The following is a 19,277-nucleotide window of genomic DNA, read 5'->3' on the forward strand; positions in this document are numbered from 1 at the left end:
GTAAAACCTGTTACATAAAACAGGTTTTATAGTAACAAAAAAACAGGAAAATACAGCTTTTCTGCTGCATCTGCAGTGTCGTCCTCGTAGTATTATTTCCGGATTATTTGCATCATCCTGCCAGTTTGGGAAACAATCAAAGTGAGCGTTAAACTTAAGCCCCGTCACGGCTTCTCAAGCCCTATGATTGTTTTCTTTCTTTGAATAAATCTGTCAGTGCAGGGTTGTTTAATTATTGCCTGAAACCTTTGGTGAATGCCCATCCTAGGCCTGCCGCAACAGGTTTTGGACTCAATGGTGCGTTTGTCAGATCTTCTATGGAGGGTGTAACCGTGTGAAACAGACCCTCCCTGTCAGCTGGAAACATTGAAAGACATGAAGGGGAAACAAAAAATAAAGAAAGGGAGAAAAAAAACAGCACAAATCTGATGAAGAAGGCTGAAACAAAGTTGAAGCATTTTTAAGTGTATTCATAATTCATATACATATTGACAGGTTTCTAATACAGCATGGTTTTGATAGTGTAACTGTCTTTCAGTATGACCTTTTTTTTGTTTGTTTGTTTTGTACAAGAATAACAATAAAAAGTAACAAAGACAACACCATGTATGACTCACTTTGAAATCTGATGGCAATGGATTTTGCATCTTCCGGCTTCATTTGCCGCTGCTTCACTCAAGTGGGAAACCTCTCTCCAAAGTACTTGGTTCAGGCTCGCTCGGTCGGTCACGTGGCAACGCGCGTCCAAACACTTCGGGTCCGTCTCGACTTTGAACGTTGCGCCAGCGTACAAGGAAAAAGCTCCCCGTTTGTCCTTCATGCGTAATCCCGGTTAGAAACGGCAAACAAGCCTCAGTCCATAGTGTCATCTCGTCCTCTTACAAGTCTCTCTCTTTGCACATTATGAACGTTTGTTCTTGAAAAATAAGACTGTCCATCTGATTTTTTTTCTCTTTTTAATGAATACTATCTGTACCGTAAAAACCCCTGTGATGAAAAATAAGAACACTTTTCAAAAAGGACCAAAAAAATGGAATCAAAGACCCAGATATCGGCATTTTCCCCACCACCCACCCCCGTCCCACGCGCGCGCACACATCGCTCGCTCATTCACAACTTGGGTATTTTTTTTTAGTTTTTTTTTCTGTTTTTTTTTTCTTAAAGGCAACAGATGTCCATTCTCCAAGGCAATAATGTCTTTGTGGCAAACTCGACCCTGACATTCCAGACATCAGACGCTCCGGCTCTTTCTTTCTCCAGGAAAAGCGACAGAAAAGTATAAAAAAATAAAAATTCCAACTCAGGCGTTGATTGAATATAAAGCGGCGTACATCCATTTTGTTGTCATAAGTAAATACTGATGAGGATACAAAATAATGAGGATTAAAGTAATAACTGCGATCATCGTAATACCATAACATAACAAAACACTAAACTGGTAAAATGACACCAACTCTCCCAGATCATCTTTTTTTTTTCTTTTTTTTTTTGTTGTTTCTTTGGGTTTCGACACCCAACTTGCTCCCGCTACATCTCGTCAAAGCAAACGAACAGATAAAAAGGTAAATGATGATGCAGAAAATGATAAGCAAGAGTTTAACACTTTAGGTTGTCTGGAAAAATCAAAGCGAGCCTAGAGAAGAAGCTTGTCTCTTTTTGTTCTTTACAGTGAAATCCCTCCGTCGGTCTCGACGTCTCATTTCGTCCCCGCTTCCATCACTGTAGTTTCTTGGGATTTTTTTTTTTTTTTTTTTACGATTGTGTTTTTGTTTTGTTTTTTTTTTCTCACCTAAGTTCCTCTGTGTTGTTTCTGCTTTTGAGTAAAGAGCGATGATTCCGGTAAAAATGGTTTGTTTTCTCCGTTGTCCCGTAAATGTTAAGTAATGCTGATTCAGTTTGAGAAATTGTACATTCCCTTTAGTCGTTCTCCTCAACGAATCTCAGTCCGGTCTCTTCACATTTTCCCCCCCGTGTCCTACTGTCCGAGGTACCCTGTGAGGAGAAACAATAATTATCAATCGCAATGTTTCTATACAGCGCCCTCCAATGTCGCCATGCAACAAAAACGAATCGGAAGTTTGTGGAATTAGAACTTAATTCAGAAAGAAAAAGTTAGTTGTTTGTTACAGAAAAAGGAAAACAAGCCTTTAACAGCTGGTACGTCCTGACATCTGATCCCTAGACAGACAGATGAAAGCTCAAAGTAGAGTGTAAAAAGAAAATATCTCAACCGCTTTAAACAGAATTTACTTATTTTTTGTAGGTTGTGGATGGGGAGCACATAGAAAAAAAATAAAAGGTTGGGGAACACTTGTTTAGATCAAATAAAATTCAGGTTGATGTTAAAAGTGGAACAGTTAAAATCTACTCCTGAATCCGGCAAGACTTTAAAAGAAAATTGATCTTTGTTAAATGTTTTCCACTGAACCTAACTGAGCTTGAGATCTACATAGAAAGGAATAGGCAAACATTTCCATCTTTAGAAAGCTGAGCAATACAAACGACTGCCTTGAGGGAGCCGAATGCTGACGCTCACCAAAAACTACGTGACCCTTTCCTGACTGACCCTTTCCCTTCCAGTTCACAAATATGCACCACTCTCTGTTGCTCTGTCACCTAATTAATGATAATCAGAAATCATTGACGTCTGTGGCTGTTGCATGATGTGAAAACATTCAAGAGAGGAAAGAACACTTTAAACTTTCAGAGGCAAAACTGAAAGAAACGGAAAGGGATACGCCCCGATGACAAACCCTGAGCTGTACGTCGGCTTCATAAAACTTACGTAAACAGACAGAAATGTGAGCTGTACTGTATGTGGATTGGTTGCCATGGAGACTGGTTGGTTTGAATGTCAGGGGAGGGAAGTGACACCAAGCGACAGGAGTACCGTTACGAAGGTGAGGAGGATAAATAGGAGTGCGGCTCATGCAGCGATAAGCTAAATGACATTGTTTAGCTCATTGCTTTTTTCTCTTCTGATACCAATACAGACATCTGAGGTTCAGTATCGGCTGAAACCCAATCCGATACAGAAAAACAGTGCTGAATTTACAAAAAAACAACAACGCATCTTTCTTTTTAATCACAGACAGAGATGTCCTGAATCTACTAATTTATTTGCTAACTATGCACCATGCTTCATGAGTTTGGTCAAACATGTAAAAACAAAATAACTTTCATTTCCTCAGTCAGTTCAATTAGGAGCAGTGTGACCAATGTGAAATTAATAAAGAACAGGCTGACTACGTTGGTCAAACATTCAAACAATAACCTGCAACAAACCTTCTTTCAAATGGTTCAGAAAGTGCAATTAGTAATAGTAAATATAATGTAAAATAAATAAAGCATGATGTCGCTCACAGCACAAAGCATTCAACAGATTTACCCTGTGGATCAGGCTCATTGTCACAATACCCAATCTAGAATTTGTTTAAATATCGGCCCGATAACGACAGTGCTCAGTGCATCTCCGGTATGAACCAGTCTAAGATAATGGAAAAAATCAGGAATAATGAGGAAATACTGCCATATTTATTGGCACCCTGGAAAAAGATGTCTTTGAAGCCTTGAAAGAAAAAAAATTCTCTCTTTTTTTCAACAAATATGGAAGCATGCTTTGTGCTTTAACCCCGTGACGTGTGAAAATGTACGATTTTATGACAAGTTTCACTCAGATCAGGTTTCCCAGCCTGTTGAAGAGAAACAGGACAACAACATCAGAGATCTTCCACCATGCTCAACACTAGGCATGAAGGGATTTCCATATTTTTGGATCGTTTGGATTGTTTATTAAAAAGCTCAATTTTAGTCTCATCTTACCAAACCACAGAGTTCCACTCGAACTCCCCATGTTTATGTTTGACGGAAAAGGATTTTTCCTCGCAACACTCATCTGATTGTTATTTAGATATCATCTGATCGTTGCTATGGAGATGTGGTGACTCCAAGATGCAGTTCAGCAGCAGCGAGCTTTGGAGGTTTCTTTTACTGCCGTACATTCCTCACTCTGCATGGCGGCAAGATAAACATCCAAGTGGTAGATGGTTAAAGAAATGAGTCTCTATGTCGCGTCATGTCTGTACCCCAGAGCAACAGGAAGTCATGGGTTCCTAATCAGAAGTTACATGATTTTAAAAGGATTGTTAGGCATAACAAATTTGCGGTGCAAATATTTCTTAACTTTGGGTTTTCTTCCCGATAGGACGAATCTTTAATTCATCCAAATTAAAGGTTGAATGGGTTAGACTGAGGAAGGTGAGTTTTCTTTAACTTTCCAAGTTTCAGGATGAATAATCGTTTTCTCGGGTTTCTGTCTCTCTGTCACCCACACAGATGGTCCTACAGTGGCTGTCACAAAGGCTAGTTAGCCGTCTACGGTCCAGCGAGCGGAAATCTACCTTAGAGGGTTAAGCTGCGCTTTTAAGTAAATCATGCAAAAAATCTGAGAAAACAGAGAATTTATCATTTTACATACAACTTTTTGGAGATGATTAACTTTCTGTTTGTGTTTAGATCTGAGTCACAATATGCCACTCAAAAAAAAAAAAAAAAAAAATCAGGTGCAAAGTTAGTGTTGACTTACAGCTCCCCAAATCCGGCTCTTCCTTCTCCCAGTTGCCCTCAGCCTCTCTCTGACTGCTCCACATACACTGGCTTGGCTGGCCGGATGCTCTGGGTAAACTGGATTAATGGTTAGGGGAAAAAAACAGAAAAGGTTACGACAGGTTTCCATGTGTGGAAATATTCTAATAAACTGTTTAGTGAACAAGGCAGAGAAAAACGAACCTCTCCTTCTTTACCTTGTGCTTCGGACACCTCAGCGAGAAGTTATCTTCATTCAGAGAACAGTCTGAGGAAAAGACAAAGGGATGCCAAAAATTAATGGGGGGGGAACAATGGTGCCAAAAGAAACAGCAGACTGGCTGCAATTCATGCACCTCCTCACCTGCTTCAATAGCACACAGGTAGTGGTAGCGGAGAGTGCAGCCTTTACTGTAGCAGCCCAGCGTCGAGCCAACCATCTCGCAGAACGAGCAGCTCTGGTGAATAAACCATAATGATAAAACTGGCAAGTGACCAACAGTTTTTAACAAAGCTCATATTTGATATAACATTAGGGCTGCTATAAATATGCTTTATTCATTTTCCAGCCTGAAGTTTTGACATTTTCCATTAGTTCTAAATAGCGGCGCACCGATTGCAGTTTGATGGCTGATCACAATCTTTAAAACGTCTGATTTGCCGATAGCATTTTTTTTTTGTTTGTTTGTTTGAAAAGTTGCCAAATATAGTGGCACAGGAGCTACGTTGGCAACAGAGGGGTGACTACTGTTAACCAGCACTCTCTCACGGCAGAGCAAAAGAGAACAGTGGCTGATTTTCAGACATTTGAGGAGGTAGCAAAGATTGATGGATAACATCGGTTTCACATGTAAAATTGTTCGACTGCTAAACCACCAAAATGAAGAAAATCGGGGAAACTTCAGACAATTTATCGGTCCACCACTAGTTCTATTAACATTGTCAGAGTAAAAAAAACATTTACCATAGTTGGGTTTTATGATCTGTATGTCTCAAAAATCTTCTACAAAAAAATCTCCTCTATTTTAACACCTATAACATTTATAGAAGCAGGCAGTGGTTTTCATATACAGAAGCAATTTTTTTTTGCAGTGTCTGGAGAGAATTTCTAAATGAAAAAAAAAGTCTAATTAAGTTGTAAAAGTATCTCTCCTAATTACTTAATATTTATTACACAGTATTTGCACAATAGTAGCAGAAGCAAACCTCTCTCATGGACTTTACAAGTTTTCTTTGCTTCCCCGAACGAGTTTTTATATAATTTACATCAGAATGTGGATTTGTTTTTTAGAATAGGATAAGGTAATAGAGTAAAAATGATTACACGAATTGTCATGTCTGGTATTCACACCAGAAAATACAGATTCTGTAAACTACCGTTTGTAATTTTAGTTTTTTTTTTTTTAAACACACTTTTAAATATTTAAAAAAAACTGTGCCACTGATTTGTTTATTTGGAATCTAAATTAAATTTTTCGAAAAAGTAAAAAAATTAATTTAAATTATCTAGAGGCCAAAAATGTAGTAAAAATAATCCAATACTGACCCCATCTTAATAAGCAAAATTATGAACTTGGACATAAACCCACCTCTCAAGAGAAAAAACAAAAAGAAAAAGATACAATTTAGATATAAGTTTGACTAAAATATGACTACATATTTTATTTTTTGTTTTATCCTTCATCTACCTATTATTATGTGATTATTTTGAAGCATTTTAGTCACTTGAGATTGTTGTAAATGTGCCATTTAAGTAAACTTTGACTGGACTTCACTATAAGCAACATGTGAGATACAGTAAAAAGGACAAATACAGCTGATACTCACAGTTTCTCTGGCTCCATCTAGTGCCTCCTGCAGGCCGTACAGCCTCCCATTGACGAGGTACACTCCACTCGTCCACACAATACATCCTTCATGCACCCACAGCTCCTCTGGGTCCATGGGCATCTGTGGCAGCTGTGCGAGTTGTGCCAAGGGTCCCAAGGAGTCCAAGGCAGGTGGAGGGGGCTGAAAGGGCAGGGAGGCCTTACTGTTGGATGGGACCATCCGAGGGGAGTCCTCGCTGGACTTGTGTCGCCTTTTAAAGCGGGGATGTGAGGTCAGCTTCCTGTGCTGAGGTCGCTGCTGAGTGTCATCTGTCAGCTGCTGCTGCTGCGGCGGCTGCTGCTGCTGCGGCGGCTGCTGCTTCTGTGCCTGTTGCTGCTGTTGGTCGCCTTCAAGGTCTGGCTCTCTTTTAAGCTCAGGGATAGGTCGCAGATCGGGGGTTTTCTCCCAGGTCAAAGGTGTTATGTTGCTGAGCTTTCCGGGCATATACATCATCATCATCATCTCCTCGGTCGGGGCTGTGAAGGCAGTTCTCTCTGCTGGGTTTGAGCAGAAATTGTCGCTCTCAGATGAGGGCCTGTTGAACTGAGCGAGCTGTGTTGGTGTGACTTGAAGTGTACTCAAAGCGTTCGTGTCTAAATTTGGTCCAGCTTTGTTTGGGCCCGTAGAGGGCTGACACTGTCTGATCTGGGGCTGGTTCTTGGGAAGCTTTGCAGCATATTCAGCCGGATAGTATGGCCCATAGAGATCTCCGAGATGTTTGTAGTTTGCCCATTTCTGGCACAGGCAGCATAGCAGGCGCCCGGGGTGATTGGTCTCTGTGATCACAGACCCTGTAACGACATAGCCAGATGAAGGAAGTGCTTTGCCCGACTGAAGCGTGGTTTCCACCTCATCCGTCTCCCTTTTCTCCAACTCTCTGTCTCTCCGAGATAACTGGGAGGAAAGCGCTGAGGTCAGGAGCGAATCAATTCCAACACCTCCTGCTTTTCCTCCCGCTGCACTGCGCTCTCCTTTCATTTTGTCGTCCTCGGCATTAACAATAGTGCACACCGCTCCGATCTCAGGTATTTTTTTCTCCACATGGATGTGAGGAATAAACAGGCCTTTCCTATTTGGATCTGGGCAACCTCTGTTTGTGCTGAGACTCCCCGTTGCCCCCAGAGGTGCATCTGGCTCGTCTTTAGATACGGGCGGCGCCGCAGGTACCGGTGCTCTCCTCCTCCTCCTCTGCCGCCCCCTCGCCTCCAGCGCCTCGCCGTCGACTTTCACGCCTCTGCGTCTGCGTCGCACCTGTTTTGCCTCAATCTCTGGCTGCGTGTCCTCACTCTCGACGTCGGCTTTCGCCACCTGGGTCAGAACAGGGGGGGCTATTGGGGGAGTGTTTGCGTTTTCTGACAGAGTGGGTATGGTAGGGGTTGATGTGCTGCTGGGAGTTTGTGTTGCTGGTGGGGTGGAGGCAGGCGCTGGGGTTGGAGGGGGTGGAGTGGTTGGATCTGGAGGAACACTTAGAGCTGTGCTCTGTGGTTGGATTTGAGCCTGGGCCTGCACCGGGACTTGGGTTTGAGCCCGTTTTTGCTTATTCACGCTTCCAACGGGTCTGCCCTTCTTCTTGCCAGATGGGAAATAGCCCTTGGGCACAACATTCTCCAACGGCTTTGAGTCTGTCGGTGACAGACTGGACCTTCCAGAGGACATCTGATGTTGTCTGTTCAGCATGTGGCCTTGGTGGGGCGGGGTGGTCCCGTAGTAGTCGCTGCCAGGGTAATCCTCAAATCCCATGCCAGATTCTTGGAGTTTCTGTCGAAGGAGGTTAGCAGCAGACTGCTCTCCCCTTCGAGTCTCAAGCTGCTGGTATGTGTTTGTAAAATGCTGAATGTCCGACAGGGCGGACGAAGACGGAGGCGGAGAGCCCTGGACTGGGCGGGGAAGAGGTGGGGGAGGAGGTAATGGGCCGAGCAAAGCAAAATCTTCCTTATCACCTGATGCAGACGCCACGGTGGCCCCTAAACCGAAGTCAAAGTCTTGCTGCTTGACTTGAGACGATTGATGGGATTCACATGGGAAGGAAGATGTGGGTAAAGGCCCGGTTTCATCAACTCCTCTAAATGGAATCATGTTGTTTAATGAGTGACTTTCATCCATGTAACTATCCTCTCCTCCTGCAACCCTGGGGAAATGTGCCAAGTCCTGATCCTGTGACTCATTAAACGCCGAGATGTCCGAGTGCAAGAAACTGGGGTAATGATTTGACTCATCATCGGTAGGGGCTGCTGGCTTTTTAATATTTGGGGTAATTTTCTGCACTATTGCCTCCAGTTTCAAGCCTCGTCCTTTTCTGGCAGCCAAAACCTTGGTGTTACCACCTGATGGAGACAGCGGTTGTAGGAGGCTGTTCTCACCTGGCTGTGGGGAGGAGAGCCGAGGACATGGCACATCTGTGGTGGATGAGTCATCGTCGTTGTGATGGCTGGGCTCAGACTGAGCTCCAGGGGAGTGATGAGAGTTTGTAGCGGCTCTCTGCTGAGGTGCGTCCTGGAAAAGTCTTTTTGCAGGAATGGGAGATATGAAAGAACGAACCCTTCTTCTTAAAATCAGGGGATTTGTGTCTCCGGAACCTCCGGTTTTTGTTGAACGCTGTGGCTGAGTGGTGTTTGTGTCCGAAGGAGGCTTACAGGAGATGGATGGGGGAGGTGGACAGGTGTGTTTGGCCTCCTCTGTAGCTACTCTGGATACTTCGGATTTGGCAGCATTGTGGCTGTGAGTCAGTTGTGTCGGAACGTGACTGTGTGAAGCTAGAGAAGGAGGGCCAGGAAGCGGAGGAGGAGGAGGTGGGGCTCTATAGAAGGCATCTCCCTCCATCATCCGAGTGCCCTCTCTCCCAGGATGTGTTGACTCCCATATTTTCATATCATAGTAAGAAGTTTGATGATGCACTAACTGAGTTTTACTCGTGTGTTCAACTTGCATGTCAGCCGGTGGGATCAATCGCTGTCTCTGCTCTGACTGGTTAGCCTTGTGTCTCCCAGGAGAAGATCCATGCTGCATCATCATCATCTCCTTCGGAGGCCTGTTTATGGCTTTTACCCACTCACTCATGTCGTGAGGAGGGTGAGGGGGGCCACGTGGGTGGGGATACATTTGAAGTTTACTGGTGGATTGAGACTGAGGAGGCAAATGGTGAAAGGGATGGTGAGAGGAAAAATGCAGATTACTCAGTGACATCACGTTGTCTTCTCTCGAGTCTCCATATCGGTACGGAAATGTACCACTGCTGCTGGACGAAAGATCGACTCCATGAAGATATGAGTGATGCCTTGTTGGTGAGGTCAAAGCAGTCATGCTCACAGGGTGAGAGGGCACGGGGGTTATATCAACAGTGCCGCGCCTGTAGGGGTCAGCAGTCACCCCACTTGACAAATGAGGAGGTTTAGAATGACACTCCGCCTCAGATTGACTGCCATTATTCTCATTTTGTGAATTTCCAGACTCTTTGGGCACCATTTCCATTTTCACTTGTTTTTCTACAACATCCTTTTTACTGAGATCACTTGGTGCAGCCGGAGAAGAAAATGGTTGCTGGATCACTGAGGCTGCACTCTGACTTTTTTCCCGTTCCTTTTCTTTCCCCCCCTCCCTTTCCCGCTCTGGTGTGCTGCGTCGGTTCGGCGACACGTCGCAGATGACGGATCGCCGTTCCGACGGGGCTAATGTGGATCCTGATTTCTGGGGCTCGGTTTGAGAAGTGAGAGTTAACGGTTCCGGCTCTTGCAAAAGCAGCTCTTGTACGTTAGATAATGTTTTTCTCTGCGGCATAGAGAAGTCGGATAAGTTGATGTGTTTAGCTGGGGGCAGCTGGGAATCTGCAGTCTGTGCTAAATGGCTCTGGGACACACCCATGTCAGGTTTTTCAGCATTTTGAAGAATCTTAGCATTAGAGACCTCTGACTTTACTAAGGACTGAGTATCTGTGGTAAAATCCGGATCACTTCCGTGTTTCTGATTTGTGGTCTTTCCAATTTGAGCTGAGTAAGACAAACCCTCAGTGACGTCAAGTGAATGTCTAGATGGAAACTGCTGTGGGGCTTGATGACGTGCAGGGAACGTCTGCTCCGGTCTACCATAGCGTCTGTCTAAATTGTAACCCTGTAGTACTTCTTGCAGGAGACTCGGGAATTGCTGCATCTGTGAGTTCTCATCCTGAGCTTTAGACCCCGCCCCGTGACCTCTCTTCATTAGTGTCTCCACCCCAGAACTTGACCCATCTTTTGGCTGCACATGACTGTAACTGACCTGCGAGTGCTGGTACCCAAAAAATCTGGGATTTGTTTCCATTACAGAGCCTGTGCCGGCCCTCACTCTGTTTTTCATGGACAAATCTGAGCCATATGTTGATTCTGGGTAGCTGTATTTATGGGAAGCAGTCTGGGGTGGATTCAGAGACCTCCCACTGTTTGACTTTTGATGATGGGACGAATACAGACTAAGATCTACACCTTCCTCCCCATTATGACTGCTTGCCTCTTTTAAATAAGAGAGTGACATTCTCTCTTCCACACAGTTGTCTTGGGGATGTTTACTTTTGTCAGTGTGACTTGAAACAATCACACCAACGCTACTGACGTTCTGATGCTCCTCTAATGCCTGTTTTTCTTCCTCCTTGTTACTGTGCGACTTGGACTCTGAGTGCAACATGCTTTTCTTTTCCTGGCCATTTTTTGCACTCACTCCTCCATCTTGTTGCATTTGGCTGCTGACCTTCTGTGTTTTCTCAGCTGCTGCTTCACTTTCCTTTTTAATTTCCCCACCTCTGTGGTCATTATATGCCAAACCAGTTTCTGGGACACAATTCTGTGTTGTGGCAGGAGGAATATTGGAGGAGGAGGAGGAGGAGGAAGAGGAAGGGGATGAGGAAACTGGTGGTGCTGAATGTAAAGTTAGACTACCTTCAGAGGATGGAGATGCTACTGATGAAGGAATGTTAGTTTCTTTTGTTTTAGTTTCTGCTGCTTCTTTTGAATGTGATTCAGGGACGAGTATTTTAACATTACATGCCTGTCCAGGTTGTATTTGGGTTGGATTATAGCTCGTAACTTCAGACCCAGTGCTCGCACCACTCACCTGCCTCGCTCTCCCCTGCTCCCCCTCAGCCAGCTGCTCCTCTCGCTCCACTTTGGTCCCAGACGGTGCTCCAACGGGCAGCAGAGTTGAGTCTTCCTCTGCCCCGTCACCAGTTCTGATGTCTTTGACTGTGCTGCCGCTCGAGGCTGCACTTAAATTCCGGCTCCTGGGTTGCGATGGGGGCATGCAGTGCGCTGCGTGTGGCGCTTGCCCGCCATCTCTCTTCTTGTGCGAGAACACCGTGTCAGTGAGGAGCATGTGCTGAACTGTGTTCGGTAAATTGGCTACTTGGGAGCTCAAGGCATTGAGACTGTTCAGGCCGGCATCCTGCATTCTGTCAAGAGAGGAAGTGAAATAAACAGAGGAGCCTTCCTCTCGGGATCCCTGGCTCATTTTATTTCGACCCACTGGAGGTAGGCTGCTCCCCCCAACTGCGCTCAGGTTGTGAGCTTTGTGGCTGCCACTGCTGCCGCAGCTACTAATGCTGCTATTCGAGTTGGGCGTGGGACTCAACTGAGGTGCGGTCTGCAGTAACCTGCCGTGGCCATGGCCGCTACGTGCGCTCGACATGGGAGGGCCGTGATTTGAGGCGTTCCCAAGTGCCTCAGAAACCCCCATTAGAGGGGAAGGAGAAGAGCTACAGCTGGGGGAATGAACTGCAGAGGCAGCAGGGGAAGGGTTTGATATCGGGCTAAAGTTTTGGTTCATTTGAGTTTGCTGCGCATTAGAATGCATAGGGGATTTGGCTATTTCTTGGGAGGATGGTTGAGCTATACTTGGGTTGGAGGCTTGATGATGTTTTGCAAAAATGCCGCCTGCAGACGGACCCTGGTGAGGCATTTTCAGAGAACCGTCATAACCAACCCCTAAACTGTGCTGCGAGTTTCTGTGCTGTAGTGTGGCTTGCTTGTGGAGTGAATGAGACTGTGGGAGGTATCCGGAATAATTCGAAGCTGGATAGCTCTGCTGAACATTCTCCACAGGGCCCACGTTATTAGCAGCACCTGTACTAGAGACTGAATTGGAGCTAGTGTTGACACTTGGGGAACTGTTGACTTTAGGATCAAAGCTGCTGTTTGCAGCTCCATCCAGATATCTCTGCGGAGGTGGGCTGTACATTCCAGATGACCCTGTGGATGCTCCCCCCTGTGGAGAGTAATGGTACTGTGGGGTCATCCTGTGCCCGGAGTGTGGGTAGCTTCTTTGCTGCTGTGCCTGGTGGACAGAAGGAAAACTCTGCCCATGTTGGCGCTGTTGCATTTGAGAGCCTGGAACGGACTGCATCACAGGGTTCTGATTCATACTGTACTGATGGGAAGGAGAGAAGGCTCCAGCAGCGCCCCCTGAACCGGCGCTAGAGCCATAATCCACTGGGTATGGCGACATCAGGCCAGACGATGTAGCAGAACTGGATCCAGGATGTCGATACTGGTGAGGTATATGTCCATCGATACCGGGGTACCCAAAACTTCCCCCATAGCCCATCCCTCCCCTTCTGTGTCTGTCTTTTCCACCCATTGAAAAATAAAACTCCATAGCCTCCTTCCTGTAGGGGTTGTTATTGTTACCGGCGTGGACGTTACCCTGTGTTGGCGGAGGCTCCAGAGCTCCTCTGTTCCTCACGCCGTACGCAAGCATGTGGCTGGCTTGGCTCGGGTGGTGGTGGCCTCTGTGAATGCTCTGCTGCTGCATCCCGACGTAATCTTCCATCATCCTCGGAGAGATCTGGGGCTCCACTGGCTGAAGGGGATACGGCGGTCCGCCCACACTCCTCCCGCTGAATCCAGGAGGGATGGAGGGTGGAGCGGGGCTGTTGGAGAAATTCTGCATTTTTTCCCCCCCGAATTCAGATTTAAAAAAGGAAAAAATCTGTGAGTGTAAATAGAAGGGAATGCTTCAGACTGAAAAACTGGCAGGCTTATGGCAGTAACCATGAAGAGAGTCAACAGCCTGGCAGGAAAACAAGAAAAGGTAAAAACTATACATTTATATCACAGATGTCAAAATTGCCTCTTCTGGGGTTATTTGTGGAACTCTTGGTTGTTTTATCAGTGACCGGTGAAGATCAGAAACCCCGAAAAACAGTTCATGTTCAGTGTGACTGTTGGTTGCTTGCTAATTTCCAAAGCTTTCGGGAGATATGCAGAGATGCATTAGTTCATTTCCAAAAAGCGAAATTTGTTTGGCACAGCAAAAGAAATATCATGGACTTCCACATGGCCAGCAGGGGTTTTCTTCATACGGATAAACTCCACAGGCGTTCCAATCCGAAAGTAAAAATTCAAAACTTCAAAAACAAAAAGTCTCAAAAGACTCAAGTTGCTCTGTTGCAGTGATCCTTTAGCTCTTTCTTGTGTGAGACTGTCTGTGGATTTGACTCACACCTGTGTGACACAAAACCCACCCGGAGAGAATCAAGAAGTCTAAACGGTGATCCTCATCAATCATTCCAAAAAGCAAAGTCTCCATGTATAGTCTAGTCAGCTGTTGGGTGCCAGATAAAATTATTTTTGCACTCATTTGGCCGGTCGATGCATTTGGTCCCTTTTGCGGTACTCTTTTTTTTTTTTTTTTTTTTTTCGCGTGTGTTCAGACTCCTCTCCGTGCTCTCCCGGCCGTCTTCAGTATTCAATTTGCTGTTCTTTGTCAACCGTCATTTAACTTCAAATAGTTCCACAGCAACAGTTTTCCAAAACAGGGTAATCCATTTATTCCACTTCAGATTCCATCAATTCCAGTTTGGGTTTTCAGTAAATCCGCACACAATACGGCATTCACGTTATCCATCAGATGTTGGCCTGGAAAACAAATGAAACAAGAGACGTCAAAGGAATAAGGAAGTGCAACATTCTCAATTTTTGAATTAAACACAACTTGAGCAATATTCTAATATGCATCATAAAACGAGATTTTAGTCATCGCTTTGATCATTTTTATTGATTCAGATTTTTGGACTTCGTTGAGATCTGACCTGCTGATTCTGAGCCATAACACATAAGAAAAGGGGTTGTTAGCTCACCGATAGAGGTTTGCTACTGTAATTCAACAGAAAATGTGTGAATTCAAAAATGAACCCAATTTTTACATAAAAACATCCATCCCAGCCCTTTATCTGACATGTAGTGTTGAGGCTGATAGCTTTAAAACTCTTCGGAAGGTGGTTGGGATGCGTTTAAAGACAGGGGGGCGTGTCTAATTTCTGTGCAACAATCACCCAATCAGAGCCAATCACTCAGGGAATTTTAGCCAATTCCAATCTCTGGTTTGAGCATCTCCACAAGTATCAATAATGCATTTAATAAACTATTTATTTATATTCATATTTTATGATTTTTTTTAGCCCTCTTGCAGCTTGGGATGTTTATTTTATTGCTGAAGCTTTATCTGTTTAATATAAACAATCAAATACAGCTAAAGATGCTGCAACTACACTGCCGTATAATTTCGGCTCAATAACGGGATGCAGTGTTTACTGAAGCAACAATGATGTGAGCATTACCACATGCCACTTATATTACCCATTCAAGTCGTCACTGGATTTTAATTTAATATGAGCACTGCATTAAATTCCTGCTCGTATTTTAATATGCACTGTGAGAGCGTTGCATCTGTTCTTGCTTTAACAATACATGCTCTCGCCRTCTCCTGTGGCCTATAGCAAACAGATTTGTTGGAAGGGGAAAAAAAATWAAAAATTAAAAAAGCTGGGGGATTCATTTTAGCCGAAAGAGTAACACATCCACAACACTCACTTTTATTATGTAAACAAATAACCTCGTGAAAGATCCGAGGCAAACAAAAGTCCTTATCACATGTCCGATACTGGGACCTCTTTAGTTGTTTTGGGAGATAGCTGGAGGCAGGATCGCACCAGCGTTCATGTGGGGTGGTGGGGGTCAGTATCTTCAATTGCCATTTGTGAGAACAGGCCTCTTTATCTGCTTCAATTGAACTGTAAAAGTGTTAATAGTCCCCCCAAAACAATTGCGCGTGGCTTCTGAAACAAAGGCCACACTGTAACGAGTGTGCTGCTGAATGCAAAGCATGTGGTAAAACAGGGCCAGGAAGGGCTGGGAGCCCGAGCGACAACAGCCAATCAATCAAAGCAGCGCTGCGACTTGGACCGCTTCGTTTTGATTTCGTTTGATTTTAGAGCGCAAATAGGAAGGACAGCAGTTCTGGAGGAGTTATTCATTTATCACAACATCCAGGGTTTATACTAATCTATTCAAATCCCCCAGCCCCCTGTGTTGAAACTACACAGCTTTTCAAACTTAAAGTTCTCACCTCATTTTGGGCAAAACCTTCAAAAACAAGAAACTGGAGTATTACTGACAGCTGGATGGATGGATTGACGGACTGACGGGCGAAGGGATGGCCGATKAACAGAAGGACGGATGGATAAAAATAATGGACAGAACTGATAGATGGATGTTTATTATCTATATAATGATGGTTGAGAAACAAGTCAATAGATGGCAAAGTAATAGATAAATGGCAGTAGGATGGCTAAAAAAACCCAAATGACTGATGAATGTATAGATGCATGGATATTGATATTGAACAGGGGATAAATAATAAACATGTGGGTGTGGATGGATGATCAACTGAAAAAAATGAGAGAATTGATGGAAAAGTTTGATGATGATGGATGGTTGACTAAATCAAGTACACTTCTTACAACCTATTTTTGTACCTTTATGTGTCAAATAAGGCAATGGAACAGGCAACAAACTACTTTTTTTTTTCCATTTTCTGTTCCCGTTTTCCCAAATTTCAAGAATTGGATAACAATCAAATAATATCCATGTTTCCCCTTCCTGTTTAGGAACCCTAAACATCTCGTTGTGTACAACCAGGCAGCAGCATTTCAAACCCACAGAACAGTGCAGCAGCAATAAAAAAAAATAAAAAAAGATCTGGCTGTCTCAGTGCAGTCTGTCAGCCAGTCAATCATCAGCAGAGCTGCCTAATTGATGCAAGCAGACGCAGTGTTATTGCAGAGAATGAGCCAGCGTTAGCTCTGGTTTGTTTGTAAGGTTTGTCGTACTGCCATCAATACCACATTGGGGGGCTTCTTGCACTGCAGATGTAGCAGCTACACATTAGCCGGTAGCAAAGAATACGCATTACAATTAGCTTTGTAGTGCTGCTGCCTCTTTTAGCCTTGTCAGGTTAGCCCTAGCTAAAACACCTCAGCTATCTCCAAATAAATATGTGAGTTAGCCACGTAAACTGTGAGCTAGCTAAGATGGAACCACTCGATAGCATCTCTGAGTCGGTCTGTTTGTGTTTATTACGTTATTACAAGGCCATTGCACACAAACGTACAGCTAAAGCAGGCTAAAAAGGAGCAGCTACTGAGGAGAGGTGATTAGGTGCAGATGTTACTCCCTCGGAAATCACCAGAGCCTCTCAGTAAATGGGTTAGCTAGCAGCAGAAATAACGTCTCCCAACAGGAGACCTGCCGTGACTACTGCGTTACAAAAAAAAAAAAAAAAAAAAAAAAACTGCCGTCGAGCAGTCTGACATTTTTTTTCCCTAAATAAACACAGCAAACATTCCCCGGAGGAGAGGCAAGTCAGCCGGAGAGACGGGGCTAGCTAACACTCTGAAGGCATACCTGGAAACGCAGCAATACAAGGCCCCTCGAAGAGTGAAAGGCTGTTTTGTGACAATCCCGCTGCTGTGGCAGGAAACCCCAGCCTAGAGTCGACCGCTCCGCCGCTTTTCCCCCTCAGCCTTCCGAGCCCAGGCTACCCCGAACCAAGCGGCGGCGGCGGCGGCGAAGTCGGGGGCTCCGTCACGACACCCAGAACCCGGGCCTTTTCTTCTTCTTCTTCTTCTTCTTTTTCCTTTTGTCCTTACACCTCCAGAAATGATGAGAGCGGAGCACAATCGGGGTGCCTGTGGGTCCCGTAACCAGCGAGGTCCATACACCCCCGCCCCCTCCCTTCTCTTGTTCCCCTCTCTCTCTCCCTCTCCTTTCACACACCGCTGAGGTGCTTCCACCTATGTCCAACTAAAATGAAACACATCGCTTTCTCTTCCCTCAAGCCTCCTTCAACGCGCGAAGACTTTTCAGACGCGGTTTCCCGTCACTGGAAATGCACTTCCATTCCTCCATCAGCAGCTCCAGATATTCGCTTTCCTGTTTTTTTTCTTCTTCTTCTTCTTCTTCTTGCAACAGAAAGACCGCCTTGAAAATGCATACACACTCATATTCCTACACACCCCCCCCCCCCCCCCCTCATCTCTCTCCATCACATCCCTCCACCTCCCCTCCTTCTGTGAAGCTTTGGCTTTTTCATTGATCTTGGCGTATTTCTGCCACAGAATCTACAGATTATATCAGTGCTTACAGATGGATTTTTTTTCTGGTCTTTTTTTTTTTTTTTTTTTTTTGCATAAGCATACTGCTTCCTCTGCTTCTTTGTTCATATTTCATGTCAAGTGAAAGTGAATTAGCCTGATGAAGGCACCAGGGTACAAAGGCAATATGGAGAGAGGAGTCAGGACTGAAAGCAATGAAAGAAGGTTATGTCTGTAATGAGCAGGCCAACAGATGGAAGAACGTTTGTGAGGGGGAAAATACGGTGTACTGGTTTGAGGTTTTTAAAGATAGCAAGAAAATTTGTCTAACACATTTTAGAGACGATAAAAAGAAAAAGGAATGGATTTCCACCGACACGTTTGATATAGAAAGCTAACAGAAGAAGAAGAAAGAATATGTCTGATTCTGCTTTGTATTTGAGTTGATGGCATCACAAGAGGCACGAGAGAATGGAGCTGATCAGCTGATGCTTGTAAATATAATAGCAGACGAGAATCTGGCTCCGATGACCCAGAAACATATCGGAAATGGGTATTATTGACTATAACCATTGACTGACTGGTCTCAAATCCAAAAATGGAATAAAGAATAAATTTATACAGCAGGATTTCACAAAATACAATATAGTAAAAAAGCACCTGGACCATTCCCCAATTATCCCACTACAGTATGTAGCTTATACAAAAACATGTTTTTTACATATTTGTTCAATGTCGTGAGCGCTAATTGGTCAGGAACAGCTAATCAGAGCCAGAAGAAAGGTCTTAGCTAGCGCTGCTTAATGTGCTAATGTCAGAGAAACAACTTACTTGCTAGTTAGCATCGATGGCCATGCTAATTAGCCTTAGCATTCAATCCATGTTCTGTTGTGGTGAACCGGCTGTAGTTACCACAGAGAAAAGGGGGGGGAAGGTCTTAGCAGAGTGAATTAAAAAAAATATATCAAGGTAGCAGCTTTAAGTTTGCAAGCCTCATTTACATCAAAGGATGTAAAATCTTTGTTTACTCAAATTGAAGGAAACTTTAAGGCATGTATTAACTCCCATGCCATTACCACTGCCAGTGCAACAGCAGAGGTGCAACAAACAGAAACCTTTCTCCTGGTTTAAATTTATTGTGTTGTCTCTAGCCTGGCTTATCTGCACTCACACAGGGCCCGCGAGCGAGGAGGCACCGTCTCCAGCCAACGAAATGATGTGCCCTGTGGCCCCCCCGATCCGTGGTGCTGCACTTTTAATACACTGCAGTGTGTCAAACATGCAGCCTCTAACAGCCACAACACGCGTCCATACGTGGAACCGGCATACGGATGAAAGGCGGACTCCATCTTTTTTATTCACAAACAGTTGGCGCCCGCTGTCCGCATTCAGCCAAACGCTTAACCCGTCAATCACAGGCTAACATCTTCCC

General features: G+C 44.6%; 1 protein-coding gene across 2 annotated transcripts; it reads right to left on the reverse strand.

Moving 5' to 3' along the window:
• Window positions 1-444: 444 nt before the first annotated feature.
• On the reverse strand, window positions 445-17,745 carry tcf20 (transcription factor 20). Of its 2 annotated transcripts, none has more exons than XM_008415504.2 (6): window positions 17,157-17,745; window positions 6,412-14,330; window positions 4,949-5,042; window positions 4,803-4,852; window positions 4,586-4,683; window positions 445-1,992 (listed from the first exon to the last, which is right to left on the reverse strand). In XM_008415504.2, exons 2-5 carry the CDS (start codon window positions 13,360-13,362, stop codon window positions 4,624-4,626), a joined length of 7,155 nt encoding a protein of 2,384 aa, XP_008413726.1. In that variant the 5' UTR covers window positions 13,363-14,330; window positions 17,157-17,745; the 3' UTR covers window positions 445-1,992; window positions 4,586-4,623. The 2 variants fall into 2 exon arrangements, with proteins under 2 accessions (XP_008413726.1, XP_008413725.1); XM_008415503.2 differs by having other exon boundaries at window positions 4,789-4,852.
• Window positions 17,746-19,277: the final 1,532 nt, after the last annotated feature.

The sequence above is a fragment of the Poecilia reticulata genome, linkage group LG8, assembly GCF_000633615.1.
Source record: "Poecilia reticulata strain Guanapo linkage group LG8, Guppy_female_1.0+MT, whole genome shotgun sequence".
Classification (NCBI taxonomy): domain Eukaryota; kingdom Metazoa; phylum Chordata; class Actinopteri; order Cyprinodontiformes; family Poeciliidae; genus Poecilia; species Poecilia reticulata.